Source organism: Mustela nigripes, chromosome 1, assembly GCF_022355385.1.
Source record: "Mustela nigripes isolate SB6536 chromosome 1, MUSNIG.SB6536, whole genome shotgun sequence".
Lineage (NCBI taxonomy): Eukaryota > Metazoa > Chordata > Mammalia > Carnivora > Mustelidae > Mustela > Mustela nigripes.
Window position 1 is genome coordinate 220158738 of NC_081557.1, and position 16864 is coordinate 220175601.

At 39.6% G+C, this 16864-nt stretch overlaps 1 protein-coding gene across 1 annotated transcript in view; it reads right to left on the bottom strand.

The window, feature by feature from the left end:
• The window catches only part of ADGRA3 (adhesion G protein-coupled receptor A3), a 124739-nt gene that overhangs the window by 38774 nt on the left and 69101 nt on the right, over nt 1–16864 (bottom strand). The window contains exons 8-10 of the mRNA XM_059381740.1: nt 16618–16782; nt 13422–13623; nt 12344–12499 (exon numbers count right to left, since the gene is read on the bottom strand). Coding sequence (XP_059237723.1) covers nt 12344–12499; nt 13422–13623; nt 16618–16782 — 523 coding nt within the window. The remainder of the gene's footprint in view (nt 1–12343; nt 12500–13421; nt 13624–16617; nt 16783–16864) is intronic.

A 16864-nucleotide genomic window follows, 5' to 3' on the forward strand; every position in this document is an offset into this window, starting at 1 on the left:
CAGGAGGAGGAGGAAGAGGGTGGAGGGAGAGGGGGAGGAGAAGAAACCCTTATTTCTGGAGTTATAAAGAAGGGCAGTGATTGCTAATATGCCAACTGCTCAGTATGTCTATCAGCCATATATACAGCAACTGGAATAATAACTGCCAACTTTTTTTTAAAGATTTTATTTATTTATCTGACAGAGAGAGTGAGAGAGCACAAGCACAGGGAAGAGCAGGGGGAGAGGGAGAAGCAGTCTCCCTGCCAAATAGGGAGCCCATTACCAGCCTCGATCCCAGGCCCCTGGGACCAGCACCTGAGCTGAAGGCAGATGCTTAACCTTCTGAGCCACCCAGGTGCCCCAGAACCTCCAACTCTTAACAGAATTCAGATTAGCTGGAATAACTTGGCTAAGTGTCTATTATTACCTATTGCTATTTCCAATTTTTATGCAAAAACAAATTGGTAAAAGAGATGATGCAGTTAAAATATCCTCTACGGCTACCAAAGAAATTCCCATTGGCTTCAAACGCCTAAAAGATAATATACAAGAATATCCAGATTCTAAGGTACTAGAGAAATAAATATATAAGGTATTTATAAATTAGCACAATTACTACTCCACTTGTCTCATACATTTTTTTGAAGTTTTAAACGTATGCACTTTATAAAGATCCAACATGAGACCTGACAGATACATCATTTCCACTGAAAAACTGTAGTTATTACCTGATCAAAGAGCTACGGCTTATGGCCCACTAGGTAATGCCAGTAATGCACTTTAACGTGTGTTAATAATTGTAAAGAAAAGAAATCTCTCTAAGAGGGCACATACTAGCCCAGAGTGATTGCTTTCCTGAGAACAAGCTATCTTTCTCATTATTTCATTCCAAATAGCTAAGAATGTAGGAAAGGGATTTGTTGCCAAAATATTCCCCAGAGCAGGTAATCATAAAATGCTGTATACTTCTGTAGCTTGGTTATGGAAGCAGTTCTGAATCTGTCACAGGGGCAAAAAAAGGACACAAAAAGGATAACTGCATGAAAAATTACATTGGATTAAAAAAGTATTCCTACGATCTGACACACAAAGATAGTCCGGCAACTGCAGGAAGCATTAGAAAGCATTGTGTCTCTCCTTGACCTCATTTCCTGAAGGCCACTCCAGCCACAAAAGGGTCGGAAGGAATCACGCACCTGCTCTTCCACCTGTCACACTAAATGGTTGAAGCTCAAAGAAAAACACGTGCAAATGCACTTTTATCAAAGAGAAAAGAGTAAAGAAATGAAAATGCCACATGAGTAACAAGGAAAGTATTAAGTGTCATTTGTTGTAAGAATATTTCATGTTTTCAGTATGTATGTTCGGAACTCCAATCAAAATGAGATCCACGTCATTTGTAAATTTCATGAATTTCTGATATGTTAGCATATGAAACACACGAGATAATACATAAATGAAACTTGGTATTTAATTTTAACAGAAGAGTAGAGTACAACCCTGAAGACAGGATATTTCTGTGGTTAAATACTCCTGGGTTAAGACTTCCACTCTGTCACCTGCCAGTTAAATGTCCACAAGTCAATTACTGAGCCTCTCCAAGCCTCGGTTTGTTTGCTCATTTGTAAAATGAGACCAAGAGCCCTAAGAGAATTGCTTGGAAGGTTTCATGCCAGAGTAAATTAAGAAAACAAAACTAAAGACAAATATCCTCCTGAAGCAATTTATGCCATTTCTGAGAGAAGCCGTAGGATCTAGGCCCCTCCCCAGTTTGCATTTTTAAGCACAAAGCAGCAGGGGGCACCCCCCCCTCCATTAAATCTAATAACCAGAAAAGCGAGAATTACAGACTCCTACATGGAACTGGGCAGTTGTTCGGGGACAGATAAGGTGGTGATGGGCTGTACAGGAATGACACGCAGTCCAAACTTGGCTAAATAAAAAGAGTCATAAATAATAATAATAATAAACAACAACAGCAACAGCTGGTATTATTTATAAAGTTCAGGCAATCCTCGTGATCTCCTAGATACAAATCACAAAAAACACTGAGATCATACCTATCACGAAGTATGTTATTGCCCTGCTTACTTTCAATGAAGGAATTGCCCCGTTGTGAGGCCAAGTTTTAAAAGTGTATTTATTTAATTAAAAAAATTTTAAAAAAATAAAAATAAATAAAATAAATAAATAAAAATTTAAAAAATTATTTTTAAAAAGTGCATTTATGTCCCTTTTCACTAGGTTTGGTGTCCTGAGTGCCTCAGGATCCCACTGTAGGCTTCTCTGCTTGCTTAGTTAAGCAGTCAATATTCAGTGAGAACTCACTGTGATAATCACCAGGGCCTGTGGCAAAGATTAAAGATCTGATTTTATTGTGGTCTGGGAGCAAAGAAGGTAATGAGGAGGAAGACGATGAGGACCACGGGGATCCAGGGAAACAGGTGAGGGGTGTGGGGAAGAGGGTGAGAAGAATGCTGTGTGGAGTAAATGTCACATTTATGGCCCATTTCCTCACAAAAAGGATTTAAAGTAGCTTAGCAAAATAAAAAGGATTATTCTTTTTAATTAAGAAAACAAAGAGTGGGAAATACAGACTTACAAGAAAAAAGATACCCAGGTAAAAATAGGCATCAGCGCAGAGCTTCTAGGACCCGGGCAAGGGGGTGTGTTTCTAGTCAAAGTAAGGAAGACAATACTGCAATCATCAACAGAAAGAATTATTTCAGGGCACCTGGATGGCTTAGTCGGTTCAGGGACCAACTCCTGGTTTTGGCTCAGGTCATGATCTCAGGGTCGTGGGATCGAGCCCCACATCAGGCTCTGCACTCAGCTGCGAGTCTGCTTAAGATTCTCTCTCTCCCTCTACCCCTCCCACTTGTGCTCTCTGTCTCAAATAAATAAATAAACCAGGAAGACAGGAAGGCAGGCAGGCAAGGAAGGAAGGAAAGAAAGGAAAGGGAGAAAAGGAAGAAGATCTCCTCCAGGTCAACAAATTCTCAGAACATAAGAGGAACATTACTCAAGAGAGGCAGAGCTGGAGGGTGGACTGCTGCACCCTCAGCCAGACCTTCCCCGTAAATGGAAGAGCTTAACTCCAGAGAGTCCTGCAGTTCTCCTGAGGGAAGCAGATTTTTATTTTTCCTGATTAAAGACATATGTGCATCTCCCTTTCTGGGGGGATGGAGAACCAGGCACTCAGGATGATTCTCCTGCTACACAGGAAAAGTGCTGAGCGAAAACAAGTGAGAGGAAAAACTGCACCACTGACCCGTCAGATGAAGACGGTTCGAGAGGCCAAGAGCAAAACAGCAACAGGAATCCTCGGAGCCCTGAGGTTGAACTCTGATGGCCATGAGCTGTGATCTGCCTTCCAGGCAGGGCCCAAGGTTCCACCAACGCAGGCGCACTAGGAGATCACGGCACTAAGCTGGTAACAAAAAGGGGCACACCTCCAGGGTCAGGGAGAACCAGCAAGCAAATGTGCCAGGGTCAAGACAGTTTCACCAGGCAGGAGGTGAAAAATCTCTTCCCTGACAATCTGTAAACACAGCTAATCTTCACACCAGACTAGTCAGACATGACATTATTTCTGAGGTCAGAAAAACCTCAAGTTGAGACCTAATTTCAAAGTGAACCCCTTACCTCGGTATTGCCCATTAGGAATTTGACAGAAGCAGACAAATATCACACTTAACAAGGACACATTCAACTACTCACATTAAGACTTCCTATCATCAACATTAATCAGCAATGTTCTAGAGGTTCTTACTAATGTATACACAGAAAAAGAAAAATTTAAAAAAAAAGAAGAAGAATACAATTTAAATAGGAACAGATAAACCAAGTGTTATTCACTGGTGACATCTGTCTAGAAAATCCCATATAACCAACTACAAAATTATGTAACTCAAGGTGCACATTTTTTAAAAACCTAATCAAGGAAAATTGAACAAGGACTAGATATTTGATGATATTAAGGACTCAGAGCTCATTTGAGTGGCATAATTAATGGTATCATAGTTCCATTTTAAAGTTCCTGATATTTCAGAAAAATTACAGATGAAATAAGACATCCAGAATTGGCTATTAAATGTTCCTGTACTGAAAAAGGAAAACAAGAAAGAGAGAAAGGAAAAACAATGAAAAAGAAGAAGAGAGTGGAGGGAGTAGGGAGAGAGGGAGTAAGCGGACAGGTGAAACGAGATTTCAAGTCTGGGGAAAGGTAAGACGCAGCTATTAATGATAACTTCTCCTACCCTTCTGAAATTTCCCAGTAACGTTCTGGGGCACCTGGGTGGTTCACTCAGTTAAGCGTCTGCCTTCGGCTCAGATCATGATCTCAGGGTGCTGGGATCAAGTCCTGCGTCCGGCTCCCAGCTCAGCAGGGAGTCTGCTTCTCCCTCCGCTTTGCTTCCCCCTCTCTTGTTCTCTTTCAAATAAATAAATAAAAACTTTCTTAAAAGTTTCTGAAAAGTTTTTAGGAAGTGAAACCCGAAGAATACTTTTTTTTTTTTTTTTAAAGAAGCAAGACAGGGACAGAAACAAAGTTACTGCAGCAGTTCTCAAAGTTCCTGCAAAGTCACGCCACCCAGTGTCCCCTCTGTCTAAATGCCCATCCTCAGACCTCCTTGCAGACAGGCTGAATCAGAAACTCAGGAGGCGGGCCCACCAACCCATTTAACAAACCTTCCAGAGGATTCGGATACACAGTCTAGTTTTAGAAATAACATTTTAGAAAGGATAACAAAGCCAGGCGTGGGATCTCTGCCCAGCTTAACAACATGGAGAAGTCTGACAAAATCAAGAGGGGGAAAAAAAAATTAGTGCTACTGAAAATCAAAACAAAAGAAAACGTAACTGTTGATACAGAAGTGATTATGTCTTAAGATAAGTATGTGAACAACTTTACATTTTGAAAACTCTATACATTAAAATGTGCCAAATGAACTTTGTGATCAGCTAGCACTAAGGCTCTGGCCTTGCTCCGAGATCTATAACGGGGAGCACTATGAGGCAAGACCAAATCTGATCTTCAGAGCCCCTTCTCATCTTTTGAAATGCATATAGATTGTTTTCCTCAGAGAAATTACCATGGCAAATATGGAACAGACACTTCAATTGCCTGATGGACAACCTGCCACTGTTTTTAAAAGACCCCACTAAATACAGCATTTCAAGCTGGCAGCTAGAGAACTTTCAGCACCCACCCAAAGACTGCAGAGCACGGGCCTGTGCTGCCTGGACTCAATCACGGGTTAAAAAGCAACTGCCTCCCAATATTGTGCATATGAATTATTTATACTAGAGTAACTTTTTGGACGTAAAGCAAAAAATCAATTTAATTATTTGTCCAACTAAGCTGTATGCATTTTAGGATACCTTAGAATAATTTCATGGTAATTAACATAAAATGAAGCCCTTAAACCTCACGATGTCTTTTTACTATTCTAATAAATGGTGAAATCTATGGCCTATACCTCAACTTTCCAAAATCTGATAGGATGTCTGTCGCTGTGCCACAAGTAATAGTATTACATTCATACTTCAGTTATGCAATCCTGAATATTTTGCCTCTGTTTCTCCTGTTTGTGCTTAATAATTTGCCATCATTTGTTTCCAAAGTTAATTCAAACTTTATCTCCTGTGTCATCAGTGAAAGTGACAGCAGCTTCCTCCAAACTAAGTTTTTAGTTAGATAATTAAAGCATGCTGGTGATTTTTTCTTTTTAAAGGACCTCCTTCTTAGCTTCTCAAATAAGAATGTTAAAGAGGGCAAATATCATCCCTGTTTAAAAATAAAGGGCCCTGGGGGCGCCTGGGTGGCTCAGTGGGTTAAGCCGCTGCCTTCGGCTCAGGTCATGATCTCAGGGTCCTGGGATCGAGTCCCGCATCGGGCTCTCTGCTCAGCAGGGAGCCTGCTTCCCTCTCTCTCTCTCTGCCTGCCTCTCCATCTACTTGTGATTTCTCTCTGTCAAATAAATAAATAAAATCTTTAAAAAAAAAAAAAAATAAAAAAATAAAGGGCCCAAGGGTAATACGTAACTCATGAAACCAGCTCACCCTCCAGTCCTCAACAAGATGCTTCTACCAGAGCACGCAGCAAAGTCACGGCCTTTCCCCTGCACAGCAGTGAACACGGTGAGAGGGACACTTTCTGGGCAGTGCCCATCATTAGCTAAGAGATGCACAAAGCTCCTTCACATACAAACAGGGCAGCCTGGGAACCCAACTGGCATTACATGATGGCAAACTATTTTTCAATGTCCACATTCCAGATGATATTCCAACTATTCTAGTGAGTCAAACCATTCCACTTCCACGCCTAATGTCTCACCACGTGGCAGCTAACCTGTGATTAAAATGAATAATGGAGCCCACTGCTACCACAGAGCCAGAATCCAGACAGCTGCTCCCACCACTGGGGAAATTTACCACCAGGAGCAGGCTGTGGTCCAGACAGACGACCAAGGATCAACACCATTCTTGAGAAAACTGTGCTCTCAAGTTCAGACAGCAACACTGAAATGACCATTATCCAGTGGTCCTATTGACCTGGGTCTCACATAAAGACATGTAACTATTTTCCTTTCTTTAGTAACTACATCATATTAAAGAAAGCACCTAACATCTTAGGGCTGTATGTAGCTCCAAGTCCCCAAACTTATCGCCAAAATGCAAGATATTAATAGTCTACCAAAAAAAAAAAAAAAAAAAGTCCTTGGTTTAAATGATTTAGAAAAACAAGGCACAGTATTTAACTTTTAACATGACTAACGAATCTGAGATGTCCTACATAAAGAAATATATTGGACTTTATTCACTGCAGTGGTTTCCCCACGGCTGTATGCAGAGTTCTTCCAGAAACCAGAAAGTGAGCGTGAACCTGCAGAAAGCCTCTGGATTACACACACAGGATTCCTGGGCTCTGTGTTCAGACCTGCCCTAACCTCGCCGTACAGAAATTCAAACAAATCATTTAATTTTCTTTGGACTTCTGTTCATTACTTGATCTAGATTTCGTCTATCTCCAAAATCCATTTTTGCATAAGTAACTATCACATAAACTGTTACCTATCAAGTTCTCGGGTAGCTTGAAACTTACAGTTTAAGAATATATTAATCTACATCTAAAAACTGACTCAAAACATTATTTTCTGCTCATTCACTTTTAAAATGGTGGTTGTCAATATTTTCACCTAAAGGATATCATGCTATTAAGCAGAATTTTAAGAACATTTTCAAAGTCACTAAATTTTCCTAACCTGTGTATTATAAGCATTTGGAATTTAAAAAAACGTTCCTAAAAAGTGGTTTCATTTTCCAAGATATTATAAAAGAAATGAAGCCATTCAATACAAGATCTGGGTAACTAAAGCTCACATGAAGGATGACTGTCCTGCCAGGGCATGGGAGCTAACCCACGACTCCATCTACTCTTGAATATGGTCTCCAGTACCAACCGTATTCAGTAAGCCTTACAAGACAATTCAGGCAAACACAAAGCCCATCTCACAGCCTCACCTGGGCAGAGAACCAAGCCAGCAGTTCTCAGCCAGGGGCACAAGCCCCATCCCTGTCCTCAGAGTTCTAACAGTTCCCTTGCCCACAAGTAGATGATAACAGCAGGTCCCACCTGCACAAGGACATTATCAGCAGACACATCCAGAAACCCAAACAGAGCTGACTAGTGAAAAAAACCCATGAAGGTTAGAAGAGGAGCCCCATTATTCAAACGCAAAGACACAAACATAAGGAATCAAAGGTCATGAAAAGTCACGTAAATATGACATCACCAAAGGAAACTAATAAAGTTCTAGTAACTAACTCTAAAATAATGGAGGATCCATGAGCTGTCAGACACAGAATTTAGAATAATCCTGGTAAAGAAGTTCAGTGAGCAAGGCACCTGAGTGGCTCAGTACAGTCGGTTAAGCCTCTGCCTTCGGCTCTGGTCATGGTCTCAGGGTCCTGGGATCGAGCTCCACATCGGAATCTCTGCTCCGCAGGGAGCCTGCTTCCCCCTCTCTCTCTGCCTGCCTCTCTGCCTATTTGTGATCTCTGTCTGTCAAATAAATAAATAAAGTCTAAAAAAAAAAAAAACTTTAGAGAGATACAAGAAAACAGAGACAACTAAACAAAACTGGGGAAACAATGCATGAACAAAACAGTAAGTCTGACAAAGAAACAGCAGCCATTCAAAAACAAACAGAAATCCTGTTTGTTATATTGAAAAATATAATAACTGAAGAATTCAACAGTTTCAAAAGTAGACTTGACCATGCAGAAAAAAGAGTCAACAACTAGAGAAGATAGGATATTAGATATTACAGAGTCAAAGGAGCAAAAAGGGAATGAAATGGAATGAAAAAAGCTTACAGGACTTATGGGACACAATGAAAAAACAAAACAAAAAAGTAAAATATTCACATTATGGGAATTCCAAAAGGAAAAAAGAAAGAGAAAGGGACAGAAAGAATATTTAAAGCAATAATGGCTGAAAACTCTCCAAATCTGAGAAGGGAAATGGACGTCCAGATCCGTGAGGCCCAAAAGACCCCAAAAAGGCTGAACCTGAATAGGGCACACTGAGAAACACTATAATTAAGTCAAGGACAAATAATTTAAGAGCAGGAGAGAAAAGAGGGACATTACATACAAGGGAGACACCAGAAGACTCTCAGTGGATTTTTCAAAAGAAACATTTTCATCAAGGAGAGAAGAGGATGACATGTTCAAAGTACGACAGAAAATAACTATCCGCCAGGAATTCTATACCCAGAAAACCTGTCCTTCAGAAACAAAGAAAGGACTAAGACCTTCCCAAACCAACAAAAGCTGAATGAGTTCTTACCACCAGATCGGCCTTGCAAGAAATGCTAAAGGGTGTTCTCTGAGTAGAAGTGAAAGAGTGCTAACATCATAAAAACACAGAAAAGTCATGTAAATCTCACTGGTAGTGGTAAATATATAGGTTTTTTACATTTTGCAAGATGACAATAGCAGTGTATAATTTGCTTAAAACTCTCGAAGTTAAGAGTATACTTAAAACAACCATAATGACAATAATCTGTTAAAATTTACATGATATTTCTTGAGTACTTTTATGTGAACTCTATACCACACATGGGGCTCCAACTCATGACCCAAGATCAAAAGTCAAACGTTCTACAGACTGAACCAGCCAGGCACCCTTACATGTTTTTCACATTGTATAAATAATAACGGCACAAAACTAACACGTGAAGAAGAGAAGGAGAAAAAGGTAAAGCTTACAAACTCTACTAAAGTGGTTGTCAGTTTAAAATATGTGTTGTAAGTTATAAGATGTTATATGTAAGCCTCGTGGTGACCGCACAGAAAAAATCTTATACTAATTACACAAAAGAAAATAAGAAGTCAAAATATACTCATACCAAAAGACATCAAAAAACAAAAAAGGATAATAATCGTATAGAATAATGGATCTACAAACAACCAGAATACAACTAACAAAACGACAACAGTAAATTCTATCAATAGTAACAACAGTAAGGACTATCAATAATTACTCTGAATGTAAGAAAATTAAATTCTCTAATTAAAAGACACAGACTGGTTTAAAAGATAAAGACAAAACTACAAGAAGCAAAAATGCAACAATATGCTGCATACAGTCTTACTTTAGCCTTAAAGACACACCTAGACTGATAATAAAAGGATGGAAAAAGACCTTACAAGGAAATGATAACCAAACCCAAAACAAAACAAAGAAGGAGGCTGTATTTGTATTGGACAAAATGGACTTTAAAAGTAGTAAAAAAACAAACAGAGATCATTATACAATATAAGGAGGTCAATGTAACAAGAGGTTAACAATTGTAAATCCAACACTGAAACACGTAAATACACAAAGCAAAAACAGAGGGGCACCTGGGTGGCTCAGTGGGTTAAAGCCTCTGCCTTCAGCTCAGGTCATGATCCCAGGGTCTTGGGATCGAGCCCTGCATTGGGCTCTCTGCTCAGCAGGGAGCCTGCTTCCCTCCCCCTCTCTCTCTGCCTGCCTTTGCCTACTTGTGATCTCTGTCTGTCAAATAAACAAATAAAATCTTAAAAAAAAACAAAACACAAGCAAAAACAGAACTACAAGGAGAGACAAACAGGAAGACAATAGTAGTTGCCATCTTTGAAACCCTGCTCTCAACAATGGACAGATCATCTAGACAATCAAAAGGAAACCGTGGATATGAGTAATACTATAGATGAAATGGCCCTAAGAGACATACACAGAAGCATTCTACCCAACAAGAGCAGAATACACATTCTTCTCAAGCACACATAGAACATTTCCTAGAATGGACCATAGGTTGGGCCACAAAACAAGTTTTAACAAATTTAAGAAGACAGACATCATCTTTTCTGCCCACATGTCAGGAAACTAGAAATCAGCAGCAAGAAGGAAACAAAAAAATTCACTCACAAACACATGGAAATTAAACAACACTCTACCCAATAACCGAAGGTGCAAAGAAGAAATTTAAGGAAATTAAAAAGGGCTCCTGAGGAATGTGTGGCTGGCCAGCTCACTTGCTAGAGCATGTGACTCTTGATCTCTGGGTTCTAAGTTTAAGCCCCATGTTTAGCATAGGGATTACTTAAAAATAAAACCTTTAAAAAAAAAAAAAAGGTTCTTGACACAAAAATGGAAACACAATATATCAAAACTTGTGAGATGCAGCAAAAGCAGTTCTAAGAGCAAAGTTCACAACAATAAACACCTATATTAAGAAACAAGAAAGATCCCACATAACTCTATGCCTTAAGGATCTAGAAAGAGAAGAGCAAATTAAACTACTAAGCTCAAAGGTAGCAGAAGATAGTATTGGGCAAAGGAGCCAATAATACTCAATGGAGAAAAGACAGTGCCAAGCATTTATCTAGTAAGGAGTTAATAGGCAAAAATAAAAAGAACTCAAAACAACTCAATAGCAAAAACAACCAAAAAAAAAAAAATTAAAAAACGGGCAAAGGACATGAATAGATACTTCTCCAAAGAACATGTATCAAAGGCCAACAGGTACACAAAAAGGTCTTTGACATCCCTAGACATCAGGGAAATACAAATTAAAAGCACATGAGGCACCACCTCACACTTGGTAGAATGGCCATCACCAAAAAGACAAGAAAATACCTGCAAAAATATAAGGAAAGGGGAACCTTTGTGTACTGAGTAGAAACATAAATCTGTAGAGCCACTATGCAAAACAATACGGGGAACCCTAAAAAAGTTAAAACCAGAGCTACCACATGATCCCAAAATACCACTTATAGAAATATATCCAAAGGAAGCGAAAACCCCAACTTGACAACATATCTGTACCCCCATGTTCATAACAGCATTAATTGATAATAGCCAAGACATGGAAACAACCTAAGTAATAAAGGAAAGAAACTGTGATATACACATGCACACACACACAGGAATATGGAGGAACACATACACACACACACACACACACAGGAACACAGCCACAAAAAATGAGGAAATCCTATCACCTGTTCCAACATGGAGGGACCTTGAAGACATTAGGCTAAGTGAAATAAATCAGACAAAGACAAATACGTTGATCTCACTTACATGTGGGCAAAAAGAAAGCTCACAGAACAAGAACAAACTTACTACCAGGGGCAGAGGGTGCGAGGAGGGGGAAGAAGGGAAAGAAGGTGCAAACTTCCAGTCATGAGGTAAGTGCTAGAGATAGGAAGAACAGAAGGTGACCCAGCTAAGAGCTCCACTGCTGTGTGGTATACAGGAAAGTTGTGAGGGTAAATCCTAACAGCCCCCACCACACAAAGAAATGTTTTCCTGTCTTCCCTTTTCTTTTTATTGGATCTCTATGGGAAGATGGATGTTAGCCTAACTTACTGTGGTGACCCTTTCACAATATTTGTAAAACAAACCATCATGCTATACACCTTAAATTACTATAGGGATAAATGTCTATTTCTCAATAAAACTGGAAAAAAGAGAGAGTGAGTGAGAGAGGGAGAGAGAGAAGGATGAACACATGGCTGTGTGGATAAGAGAAATCCCAGAATGCCCGAGAAAAGGAGCCGCAGCCAACACACAACGTGGACGCAGGACGTTGCTCTGCTCTGTCACGGTACCTTAATTTCCAAGAACGGATTGTTCACCTCTATCCCTTCCAACAACAGATGACTATAATCAATGGAGCATAAATTTCTCCACAATAATGTTGGAAATTAAAAAGTGCATTTAATTAAAAGAGAGCAAATATAAAAAGATTTTTAAAATAGAGAGTTCTACCACATGAGTCTTTGTTGACATGCTATATGCTACAAAGGTGAACCAGAAAAATACCTCTTTGGACTTTTCCTCTTTGGTAAATCTTCCAAATTTTTCTATCATTTCAGCCACAAATATAACATCCATCTTGTCAGAAAAATTGGCGGCTTCCACAGTATAAGCCAGTAACTGCCGGGCCGTGGCCACAGCATTAGTGAGATTGAGAGGCATCTACATTAAGAAGGCAAAAATGAACAATGAATTTTGACATCTTCACATTTCAAAACATGGCAATGAATTCAAACTCTTTATCATTTATCACCAGGACCTTCTTAAAACATTTTCAAACCTGAGGAAACTGGAATTGTAACAGTCACTAACCTGAACAAATTTTTTTTTTTAACTTTGAAATATAATAATACGTAAAAATACATCTGGTCAACACACTGCACCATCTCTCCCTCTGTACTTATCCAAATTCTACACACTCCATGTCAATTGCTTAGTAAAGGCTTTCCGGAGTATTCCAACTGGGAGAGATCGATAACTCCCCTGGAGCCCGGTGCGCAGGAGGAGAAAGCATTTATCTATACCACCACGCACTGCCAGTAATGTCCTACATTTGCTTATTTATTGACTTAAACACAACTTGGCACCAACCATTCCACAAAGGGTGTAACAGGTACCAAGGAGCATAAGAAAATATGTAACACAGAAACCCATCTTCCAGCTGTTTCTCATCTGGTCAGGTTTACAACGGACGCATAGAACAGAGACCAGAAAAAGGCATCTGAGGAGCACGAGTATGACAAGGGATCCCAGGTGACAAAGAGATTATACAAGAAGCCCAAGAGGCAGCTTCCCAGATGGATTTGAAGGAGGGCTGGGATTTGTTCCAGTGGATACAGGTGGTAAAGATATTCAAACAAAGGCAGCGACTGGAAAGGAAAGCAGACACCACAGAGGGCCCTGAATATAGGGGGTGGTAACCAGGCCTGACCCCGAACACAGATCAACTGAAGGTAAACACCCATCCTCATGCTTTACTCGTATTTAAAACAAACACACACACACACACACACACACACACACACCTGGAATTTCAACTAACATACATTAACAACCTCAGCAAAGGGGAAGACTTTGTAGTTACCTGATTAAACATATAAAGCACCCTAGTGACATCGTTTGCATACTGGCAGCGAGAATAATCATCACTGGCCCAGAAGCCACCTCTGTCGCATCTGCGCCAAGCCTTCCTCTCATCCTGGGGGTTTCCGGGATAGATCCCACTGCCATGGGTATTCCGCGTGCACTGAAGGTACGCAGTAATGCCAGCTAACGTCCTGGGCCACCTAGACAGGCGGAGACAGAACAGGATGAGAAATCCTACGTGGACACAAGTAACAGCGGAGGAAAATGGAGGGGTAGGACTGGTCATGGATAATCATAGAGAAAAATCAAGAAGCAGCAAATTCCTTTCAGAATAACGAGTTTAAAAAAATTAAAAGGCTAGCATGGACTAGGCTGATATAAACTATCAGCCACATTTATTTTAATACCGGAGGATATTTTCTTAAAATGTTCTAAATGTTGCTATAAACACACAGGAAAATTGTCTTATAGCCAGTAAAAAAAGAAAAAGACAGTTCCCAGGTGTGCAGACAAGTCACCAAAGCAGGTACAGAACTGCTATCCTCAGCAAGGCCTGCTTTGTTGCCCTGGCCCTTCAGTGGTATATAGAAATCTGGGACTTGAGGGAGTCTTCCCACGAACAATTAACTGGTAAGTGGTGTTCACCATGCCTACACTGTTTGGACAAGCAGTACAGTGTATGCTCAAACTTGCTTTCTTGCTGGGAGTCTGAAATTATGGTACATGCTAGACAGAGGGTGCCTCCTCCACCAGCAATAAGAACTTTGGATACTGAGTCTCCAACCCGCTTCCCTGGGCAGTAACCCTGTATCCACCTCCATATAGGGTTGCTGCCCTTCCATGGCTGGAGGAGGAATGGGAAGAAGCCTGCCCTTGGATCTCCAGAATGCACCTATGTCTTTTCTCTTGCTATCCATCTTCCTATCTTACTATATCACTATAACCTCTCTTACCTGTGACTACAACTACATGCTGGGTCCCATGAGTCCACCTAACAAACTTCTGCACATGGGGCGGCCTAGCAGACCTCCAACACAGTACACAGCTGAATTTATCTGGGAGAAGGTACCCTCTGAGCAAGTGACTTCACCAATCTGTGGGCCCAGATTGTCACTAACAGTTGGAAGAAATCTGTCATGTGAGCTTTCTCCAAAACTGGGAATGAAGTGAATATATATATGTATATATGTATATATATGTATATGTATATATGTATATATATATATTTTTAAAGATTTTATTTATTTATTTGATAGAGATCACAAGTAGGCAGAGAAGCAGGCAGAGAGAGAGAGAGGAGGAAGCAGGCTCCCTGCTGAGCAGAGAGCCCGATTCGGGGCTCCATCCCAGGACCCTGGGGTCATGACCTGAGCTGAAGGCAGAGGCTTTAACCCACTGAGCCACCCTGAACTGAATATATTTAATGGAAGTTACAGTTGACCTATAACATAGGGACTGATAAATCAAAATAGCAGTCATACCAAAATATAATTAATTCCCCAAATCTGCATAAACAGATTAAGCAACACTAAACTAAATCTTATTAATGCAGTGAAAGTTTAACTGCATAATACACTAAGGAGTGTCAAAAGCTAATTCATTAATCAGTCAAATAATCAGATTCTTCTATTTTTAAAAATGTAAAATAGTCAAATTATGAGCAAAAATAGAAAATCCACCATAAATGGAAAACATTATGATTACTTAATAAAAGATGCAGAATATCACAAAATTCACAAGTGTTATCTGTTTTGCTTTAAAGTATACAGATAAATATCATCTATTAACAGTTAATCTACATAAAGGACTTATCCATTGGCAGTAATAAATATTTATTTCCATATGCTCGGGTCAGGGAGAATTTTTTTTTTAAAGGACAAAAGATGGTTTTTTAAAAAAGTACTTAAGAATTAGCTGAGCTAAAGATGTTGCTACTGCTTCTTCACCTTCGATTTATTTTTCATTTTTATTTACTTATTTATCCTTTAAAATTCATTTAAATTCAATTCATTAACATATAGTATATTATTAGGTCCAGAGGTGGGGGGCAGTGATTCATCGGTCTTATATCACACCCAGTGCTCATTATAAGTCACGTGCCCTCCTTAATGTCCATCACCCAGTTACGCCATCCCCCCCATCCCCCTCCCCTCCCGCAACCCTCAGTTTATTTCCTATGATTAAGAGTCTTTTGGGGTTTGTCTCCCTCAATGATTTTGTCGTTTTACTTTTCCCTCTCTTCTGCCATGCTCTTCTGTTTTGTTTCTTAAATTCCACATATGAGTGAAAGCATTCACCTTGGATTTAAAAGCTTAATACCAAAGACTTTTCTTACCCTTAAAATTTGGGCAGTAGGAGTAGCAATCACAGGAGTACAAACTGGGTATTCAACAAACTTTATGCTGCTGTAAATTTCCCTTCATATTTCCCTTCATTTAATCAACTACAAGGTCCTTATTAAAATCCTGAACGTAAAAAACATTAAATAGTAATATACTGAAAAGACGTTTTTAAAACAACCTTGAAAGTGAGGAGAGTTTAAGACAAACGTCGTTACCTCTCACAAATTCTAAATTTTTGATTTAAAAAAAAAAAAAAGGATTATTCCACTCATTCTGCTCATCTCAACACAGAGCCCAACACCAATGGCTCCCAAAGTTTCAGCCATCCAAAATCTTTCATTTCCCAAAGTCCTTCTTGCTTAGAACCAAACAGGAGAGGAAAATGAACTTGGCTTTCTCCTAATTATCATGTCTACTTAACTGCCAATAGTTAAAAGTAACTTAGCAATACAAAACCTTCCAAAGTTCATCCATAAAAAAGCCGTTAAAAAAAAAAAAGGACACACCATTAACCTTTTGAATTCTGCAATTTTAGTAAAATTTCCAAAATGTTTACCTAAAGTAGTCGTTCTTAAATTTTACAACAAACCATGAAACGTGAAACACTCTGTCTGCAGAGACTGTTAAATCAACATATCTGAGATACAGTCCAGGCACGTTTTCTTCTTAATCTTCATACATGACTCTGACATCACTGTTCTGAAGGGCAGTCCTCAGATATACAAGGACATATATATGAATACATTCATATTCTTAAATTTCCTTCTTGAGGATAGTAGACCAATTATGCACCTTTAAGAATAAAAACAGATGTGGACAGATCATTTTTCCAGCACTCTCCATGTCACTGACCTGAACTCCCCTTTATTGTTTACCACCCTCTCGGGAGGACAGTACTGTGCAGAGCTCTCTAACACCACAATATCGACAGTTCTCGTATTGTTCCCACGTTTGGTCTGGACATGACAGCCCCAATTTCCGGTTGATCCAGCCTGAATATTAGAAATGGTTAGGGCACTGCATGGAAAAAGATTTTAAAGACAGAGAAAAAATGGTTAGACAAAAAAGGCAGACAACCCAGGCTTCTATCATTCATTTA